The sequence below is a fragment of the Syngnathus scovelli genome, chromosome 12 (assembly GCF_024217435.2).
Source record: "Syngnathus scovelli strain Florida chromosome 12, RoL_Ssco_1.2, whole genome shotgun sequence".
Lineage (NCBI taxonomy): Eukaryota > Metazoa > Chordata > Actinopteri > Syngnathiformes > Syngnathidae > Syngnathus > Syngnathus scovelli.
In genome coordinates, this window is record NC_090858.1 from 11,821,496 (window position 1) to 11,830,000 (window position 8,505).

The window sequence follows — 8,505 nt, forward strand, 5'->3', positions numbered from 1 at the left end:
TTAATTAATTTGTATCAAATATCTGTGTTACTTTCAAACAACATTTGAGAAATTTCACGTTTGAAAGAACATACAAAATATAGTTAACATCTTTCAGTTAGGCTGAATGGAAATGAATTGAAAACTTTCAAACTAAGGTTGAACTGATCTCTATTTAGTTTTTCTTTTACAAGATAAGACAACATACAAAAGGGACAAAATATGGGAAAATCAAATAGAAAATCCAATAATTTCCCGCGTGGTTTGTTTGCGAGCTTTGCTGAGATTGATCAAACAAGGGGGGGGGTTGGGGGTCAAGGGAAAGAAATGGTCCAAGTTAATGCACATTTCTTGTGTTTTTATTAAAAGGCTATAAGAAACTATAGGCGACCCCTTTGAGGCTTCATCATGTCAACTTCACATGCAGTCTTTTTTTTTTTTCGTCCAACAATAATAATAATAATCACCATCATAGTATCAAGAGATTACTCAAAGATATTTCGGCTCTATTTATAAGACACTTGAGGAGGACGTACGACTCGCATTTCACTCCCTGCATGAAAAAAAAAAAAAAAAGTTGGGCTCTCTTGGAAAACCCTGTAAACGAAGAAAAACAAAACTAATCCACCTACCAAAAGAATTAGCAACAATTAAGACATTTTGTACGATTTGAATTGTTTTGAACAATTTGGCGAGTTACATTTTGCTCTTCGGTCTTTTTCCACCGAAATGGACCCGCCTCACCTTTGTAGCCAATTGAAGAGAAAACGGCTTCCTTTTTTAAGTGCTTTTCTGTCGCCCCCCAAAATCCCACTGGCACATTTCTGCATATTCTATATTTAAAAATAAAAAAAGAGTAAACATGTGTCCTCCTTTGCCTTCCTCTACGAACCCAGGTCCACCAAGTTGGACGACATGGGGTTGAGGATGGTGTCATGGTGTAACCCGTGGTGGTGAGGAATATGATGATGATGAGGAGCATGATGGTGGTGGTGGTGGTGCTGGTGGTGCTGGTGGGCCGAGTCGCCGCCGCCACCTCCGGACACCAGGACGGCGCTGGGTCCGGGAGGGGGCGGGAGGCCGTGTAAGGGGGCCAGCTGGCCGCCGGCCGAGCCAAGCAGAAGTGCAGGGCTGGGCGACGTGTGGTGGTCCGGCGTGCCCGCGGGCGTTTTGTCCTCGTCCGAGCTGCCCAAAAGAGTTTTATTTCCGTTCAGCGACGAAGTCAGTGCGTTACTGCTGCTGCTGCTGTTGTTGTTATTATTGTTTGAGTTCTCGTTGTTCTCCCTGTAAACACAGAAGGGCGCTGAATGTTTGGCACATTTCTTTAGGTCATGACGCACTTCAAATTACATTCAAAACATCGCGAGCGTTATTACTAATAATAGTACAAATAAAATAAATAGACAAACAAATAAATAAATGAATGAATAACAATAATACACCCTAGCTATTGTGAGTAAGCTTTCCTTTTATATTTTTTTTAACCGAAACAAATGAAACTTCGCGTTCTTAATGTTTTTTACTAAAATGTTTTTTTTTTTCTGGGGAAAAGTAGGCCTCTTTAGAATATATGAATTCGAACCGGTTGCACTCATATGAACAAAATGTGTTCAGCTCGTATGATTTTATTATTTTAGAGGTGAAGATTTGCAAATCACTTTACATTTCAATCATGTGCAACTAATGTACACGATCAAAGTACTCCCCCCCCCCCACTGTCAACTAAAAATTTCAAGGCAATATAATTTACAGTGTATCTTATTGTATTTGAATCTTACTAAAATTGTTTTGTAATTATTTTACACGTCTTACAAATTGTACCGTATGTAAAATTTGTGCAGAATTGTACAATAAATAATAATAATAATTACGTTACAAACAATTACATACTGAAGGCATTTAGAAAAGCACAATTATTAAACAAAAAGAAAATAACGTGATGGCTCTGTAATTTATATAGCCCTAATCAGTTCTATTAAAAAAAAAAACTGCCCAATTTTTCACCAATTCTGCGCAGGAACTTATTGGTCCAAGTGTATGGGTTCATATTTGTTGCTAAAAAAATTTTTGGGCGTGCATTACATTGATTATATTATGTTACGTATTATAGCAAAACACGTACGTGACAGAGAATTGCTTTGGGGATGTTTGCATTATTTTCTTGAATGCAGTTTTAATTTAGGTTATCTGTCTGCTGTGAAAACTTCTATAGGAGCAAATTGTTGCTCTCTCTCTTTCCCTTTCTGTCTCTTGGAAAACGTGATTGATTTGCAGCTTTCAGCCTCGAATTAGTGGCCTGAGGGTGAAAGAAGACACCCAGCAAGCATGCATGCAGCAAACACCTGACAGCAACATGTCTTCTTCCACTTGGCACACACAACTGGAGGTGTTTTCTGTGTGCTCCATCTTCGGCAAGAGGTTGAACTTTTCTGAATGCCACGCGTGACGTTATTTCACTTAAAAAAATCAAGTCAATTCTACTTTGAGCAGCAGCGGAGAGCTTGGCTGGCCTCTCATTTTGGTTGCTTTCATCCATTCCAAGCACTTCAAGAAGATCTCAAGTGTATGTCGACTTGGTCAAAGAAGAGCTTCACTGCAACTTCTTACACGGAAGTTAACTTTTGGGGACACAGCCACGCATACAAAATGTTTCAGGTTGCTATAATGCTCTTTTTATGGACTCGTTTTGGTTTGGACAAGAATAAAAAAGCACCCCCCACTCGGTATCTTAAATTTATGGAGAGCTTGGGTGCTTATAACGAGCACTCTTTCAATGACAACTGGACTGGCTGTGGGGTCTCAAAGTTCAGCCAGGGCCCCAGTAGTGGTTGGAATGGCTCGTCAAGTGTAAAATATTTTTTTTACAATCAGTGTCTTCTGTGAACATTTTGGTTGTGTTGATCTTTCCACCTTTATGGCTATAATTTCATATAGGCAATATATGCAAAAAAAAAAAGTATCCATAATGTCCACAAAGATGCTATTATTATTATTATTATTATTATTGTTGTTGTTGTTAACAGTGTGTTCTTGCCCAGGTATAGTCTTACAAATTTGTAACAAGCAAGGGTCTTTTTAGTTAGCGTGGGGCTCCAAATGATTTTGACAGGGACTTCGGGGAGTAAAATGGTCAGTCAGGCATTGATGTATAAATAATCGTATGAGGATTTTTAGGCGTCTACTGGCAATCGATTGCTGATTTTAGCGAGGTTGGGAAGGAGAGTTTCTCGTGTTGACGGCGCGTCCTCGCTCGCTGGCTCGCTGGCTCGCTGGCACGCTCACCTCTCCTTGGCCTCGGCGGCGCGGTCTCGCTGGCGTCGGTTCTTGAACCAGTTGCTGACCTGTGTGGTGGTGAGTCCGGTGGCCTCGGCGAGCTCGCGCTTCTCGCGCGGGGACGGGTATGGGTTGTGTGTGTACCACTCGCGCAGCACGCTGCGGCTCTTCTCCTTGAAGCAGTAGCTGGTCTCCTCGCCGTCCCAGATGGAGCGCGGCAACGGGAACTTGCGGCGCACCCGGTACTTGCCCACGGCACCCAGCGGCCGCCCGCGCAACTTCTCCGCCTCGATGTAGTGCGCCTTGAGCCACAACTGCTGCAGCTTAGGGTGGTTGTGCGCCGAAAACTGGTGGCTCTCCAAGATCTTGTATAACTCGCGGAAGTTGCCGCGGTGGAAGGCCACCACCGCCTTGGCCTTCAGGACGCTCTCGTTCTTGTGCAGGTGCTCGCACGCCGGCAGCGACCACAGGAAGCGGCCCAGGCGCTCGATGTTGCCGCCCTGCTGCAGCACCTCGCACACGCACGCCACTTGCTCCTGCGTGAAGCCGAAAGTCGGCAGCATGGACATAGCGGCCCGAGTTGTGCCCGCGGGGGGGCCCCGCTCGCTCAACGCCCAAAGTCCGCGATCAGGTCACGCTCCGCTCCGGCCATGGGGCGGGGGTGTGCGCGAGTGGCGACTGGCGAGTGAGGGAAAAATCAAATAAAAAACAGTCAGTCCTTGCTCCAGAGTTGTTGCATGCAGGAAAGAGCTGAAGAAAAAGTTGCCGCTCTTGCTCTTCTCGTCCTCCTGCGCCTCCTGCTTCTCATGCAGCGCTCGTGGCGGAGCTCCCTTTTAAAAATATTATTCCAAGCAGGCAAACACGCGTGGACGCGGAGCCTGATTGGTCGGTCACCCGAGCCCAGGGACGGCGCGCACTAGACAATAGCCCGGCGTGGAATTATTCGCCATGGTGACGCTGTCACTCAAAAAAAAAAAGTAACCTGACGCATGTGGAGGTGGAGGTAACATTCTTCCCGGTCGACACGCCTACCATCCAAAACGCTTTTTTGAAATGTTCACCCTTGACGGACACCTGGAGGAGCCAAAGAGCGTCTGGTGACGGGGGCGCGCACGTCTCTCTTAGGAGCGCGCAAAAGGACGAGGTGCTGCGCTCACCTAAAAAAGAAAACTTCAGCACTAGCGCAACTCTTCACTTAAAAAAAAAAAATTCCTATGAAAGTGGGATGCAGTCAAGCGCTTTAAAGTTTGCTTGGATTTGGAAAACTCCTGTTGCTTTTTCTTTTTGAAGTGCATTTCCAATATGGAAATTCAGACCAGAAAGTTGGGAAACTGTCTCATCAACACTTCAATCATTTCACGTCACTCAGATAAACACTTCACTCGGATTTTTCTTTAAAAAAAAAAAAAAAGATTCTAATCTATTGTCTTTATTTCTTTATTTTTTTTTTAGGTCAGAATGATTGACGGATTGAAATAATTTACCGCTGCCCGAATCTATTACAGTCAGAAATTACAATGAGTACATGATACACGAATAGCATGGTAAACAAATTTATATATGTAATATATATATATATATATATATATATATATATATATATATATATATATATATATATAATTTTATTTCTGAATTAAGGGTTCAGAAACAGGTGATTTATCTGAAACGTCATAGGACACTGTACAAACACTGTAAAAAAAAAAAAGAAAATATCTCAAAAACCTTTTTTGAACCCCTTGTTGAAAATACATTTAGGGACAGATAAAACTATTTCTGAATAAAATTTGCGGTGTTATAAAAAAAAAATGATCAAGCCAGTTTAAAAATAATTGTGTTCCTACATTGCTGTGGCAAATTTGTTGCTTTCCAAGCATTTGAACTAGTTCATTGTTTGGGCGTTTTTACAAGAGGAGCTTTTTGTGTTATATTTTTGTGTTAAAGTGACTTAGCCACGCAGAGGCACAGATGACAGAATGAGTGTAAATAAATTAATTAAATCCTGAGCGAGAAAAACAAGGCCGCGTCCACACAGTATTGCAAACATGAAAAATAAAATCTAAGATAAATCTAAAAGTTTCATTTAATTATACAAAATTTGGTGATCCGTCCTTACCAACGGAATTCAAACTCGAACACAAGCAAAAAACAAAAGAGCAGGTTGTCTTGTGACAAACAAAACTATCCATTTTAGCCAATCAAAGGCAAGAAGAAAGTCGTACTTGGAAATCATTTCAAGCTTAGAGTAGAAGAGCACAGTTTGAAACAAGTTTAGTGATCAAATACAGCTAACAATAATATTAATGGGGACAACAATGCACACAATAATAATATAACATGAAATCACTTTTTTAAAAAGGCTCTCCTGTCCACACTGTTGAAAATTAAAATGTCTCCACATGGCATCATTTTCCAAATTCATTGGCCTAAACCTATTTAAAAACCGTAACCAATCAAAAAATATTGCAAATGAATAGTGCGGACACCGACAAAGATGGTGGGGCGAGTGCAACGGAGCACCCCAGGGTGGCGTGCCGGGGCCCCTGACAGTGTTTGTAAACATCTCTTGGCCACAAACGAAGCCTGATCAAAACTCTTGAGGAGGAATTATTGCCAGCACTGATGAATGCAGCTCGCCTTTCCTTTAATAGTCCCGCCGCCTGTTTTCACAACCTCCCGCCGCTCGGCCCTCCGCCGCGACCTTTCGCCGATTCGGCTGATTGCTGCAAGATGTCGCCGAAGCCTATGCTCCATCGGGGGACTCGAGCGACGCTGGAAGACTTGCAGCGAGCGTTCCACCTGATACGAGCACCACGAGGGGCTGATGAGGGACGGGCGCTCCGTTATTAAAGCCAGAAGCTGGCCGTCCGCAGCGCTTAGCCGGACGCCAATGACGGCCCGGCCAATAATTGCTTGTTTACATCTATCCTGTTACCTCAGAGAAAGAAGCGGAGATGAAGCCACTTCCAGACTGATCCAGGCGTCTTTCACTTTGGATGCCTTGAATACTCATGAACCTTTACAGAAAATCAGGAAAACAAAACTGAATTAGTGAACGATTACCTTCGATTGAAAAGCAAGAGGCTGGCAATTGTTTTTTTTTTAAATCAACAGTAGGTGGGCTCTCGGATTTCAAGGCACATCATACATTCATGAGACAATCGAGTGGATGTGTTGCCAAAAGGGCATCTTGCTGACAGCAAAAAGTTTTCTGACGCGTGTGTGCGTGTGTGTGTGTGTGTGTGTGTGTGTGCGCGTGTGTGAGATTGTTGTTGTGGTCAATCCCCCCCATCTTGATGCGTGTTTACTTATGCGCGTTTGCAGCCCTCCACACTACACTCCTTATATGCGTGCGTGAGCCCAGACGTTTTTTTTTTCCTTTTGCCCCGGGCTGCAATTCGGAGCACTTCTCATCCACACATTTCACGCTAGCTAAACCTTAATGGTGAAACGCGACCTCAGTACTGCCTTTCGTCAAAAGCTGCGGTGCGGACATGCGTTTTGCTGTGCGGCATCATTTGAAAACCGTCTTTATTGTATGTCATTTGAGGGCTGGCCAAACTAGGAACCGCATGCCAGTCTTGTTAGCCACGCTACAAAGTATACGTCGCTTTTTGTTTTGCGTTGCTTTTGCACCGAGCGTATCAGAGAAAAGTCCTGCTTGCTCATAGTGAGCAGAAGGCCGCCGTTGCCGCTGTGCGTAACTGGATCACGATCATCAATTGCTTCTGATCTGGCTCCATTGAAAGCAGCTCTCAAATGGCTCTGGGGGGCCCGTAACACGCGGGACCAGTTAGGTCGCCGCTGCTTTTGAAGGAGCAGTAAGAGACGAGCCGCTGCCGTTGGCCACGATATGTGGCGGCTACGAGCCGGGCGCAGGAACCCGTTTTGGAAAGTTAACGCGGCCGGCGAGGAGTGCCGATTTGATATGTGGTTTTTCGCCGCCAGTTATTTCCCCTCAGCAAATGCGGCGTGGCTGGAGTGAAGACTTCCCTGCTGCTGCTAATGACAACTCGTGCATGCAAGAATGGAGTAATGTCTCATTTTTGGGGGTGCCTTGCATTAAAAATGTTTTCAGGGCTCATGAAAGTGTCTCCGACGACTTTGGGTGTGAATTGTCGATATTTTCTATGCTGTGGCTTGCAATAAGTCTTTTTTTTTTTTTCAAGTGCTGGAAGTCGTACATCGGGAAGGAATTTATTTGAAAAAACAAGTGGCAGTAATTAGCAAGGTGTTAATGCTAGAATTTGTACCATGCCTGTGTGCAAGGATTTTTTAGGGCCTGCTGGTGGTTTTACTTGAAACGCAGCCGCGACCCGGTGTCATGGGCCATATGGCTGTAAATAGTTTCTGACACTGCTGTGGGGAAACTTTGGAGGTTCATCACCACACGCGGCATTCTTGGAGAAAGTGGCAGATGTTTGCTCTTGCTTCATGGCAAGGATGCCACTTTGTTAACTTAAGGAGAAAACTTGCTTCCAGAGTCCTGAAGCCACTGTGATGCATTAACAAGGAACTTCTGCTAAAACAACTTCTTGAGCAGATTTGTAAGCGACCATTTTAAATATGGGTTCTTACGGTTTACAGGCAAGTTTGAGTTGAAAGTTTTGGACCCGTGGTGAGGACAATGCTGTGCAGATAGCAAGCAAGTTCCAGCTAGCCGTAGCAATTTTTGCTAACAAAAAGAAGCGTGTTCCTTAATCTGAAGAAGACCACCATGAACAGGCAGAGCATGAGCCGATAATGACGTACACGACTAGCTCTGGGCCGTCCAGACTTTTTGGATCAGTTGTGGAGGTCACCTCCAGCCAAAGCTGCCGTGCAAAGAGGGGCCGGGCAGGAGTAAGACGATCTTTCCTCTCCAGCAAACAGAAGGGATTACTGTCTAGTTGCTTCCAAATTGCAATAATAGCCTGACTCCCTCCTCCGACAAGGCCACACACACGTGTGTTGCCGAGGCGGCCGGCCGCGCATTTGCTGCACGTCGTCGGGAGTTGCTCAAGTGTGCGACCGCCCGCGCAAAAATTCAATCAATCATTAGATACACCTGCGTTCCAATACAAGATCGGGATCGGAATTCTTGCCCATATCAAATCGATTTAAGGCATTCATGTGTTCAAAATATTTCGAGTCTAACTCAACCCAGTGCATGATTTATGCAGGCTATAAGAAATTAACTCGAGATGTCAATGAGAGTTGACGATGTGAATCTAATTTCATTGTTCAGCCTTGTCTAAACGAATACATACTTTG

At 44.2% G+C, this 8,505-nt stretch overlaps 1 protein-coding gene and 1 long non-coding RNA gene across 7 annotated transcripts in view; both read right to left on the reverse strand.

Moving 5' to 3' along the window:
- Nucleotides 1–316: 316 nt before the first annotated feature.
- six2a (SIX homeobox 2a) lies at nucleotides 317–4,227 on the reverse strand. The gene is made up of 2 exons (XM_049735794.1): nucleotides 3,262–4,227; nucleotides 317–1,263 (listed from the first exon to the last, which is right to left on the reverse strand). The coding sequence occupies exons 1-2, from the start codon at nucleotides 3,819–3,821 to the stop codon at nucleotides 864–866; spliced, it is 960 nt and encodes a 319-aa protein (XP_049591751.1). The 5' UTR covers nucleotides 3,822–4,227; the 3' UTR covers nucleotides 317–863.
- Nucleotides 4,228–4,866: 639 nt separating this feature from the next.
- LOC125978286 (uncharacterized) overlaps nucleotides 4,867–8,505 on the reverse strand; it is a 14,339-nt gene continuing 10,700 nt past the window's right edge. For all 6 annotated transcript variants that reach the window (XR_011087831.1, XR_007484983.2, XR_007484980.2 and 3 more), the window contains 2 exons: nucleotides 6,188–6,269; nucleotides 4,867–6,073 (listed from right to left, as the gene is read on the reverse strand). This is a non-coding gene — a long non-coding RNA (uncharacterized lncRNA). The remainder of the gene's footprint in view (nucleotides 6,074–6,187; nucleotides 6,270–8,505) is intronic.

What these genes read in the sequence shown, in the direction of transcription:
- six2a (XM_049735794.1), bottom strand. Translation starts at nt 3,821, where the DNA reads ATGTCCATGCTGCCGACTTTCGGCTTCACGCAGGAGCAAGTGGCGTGC. An exon ending in GCCGCCGAGGCCAAGGAGAG is followed by an intron (nt 1,264 to 3,261) that starts GTGAGCGTGCCA and finishes CTGTGTTTACAG; the next exon opens with GGAGAACAACGAGAACTCAA.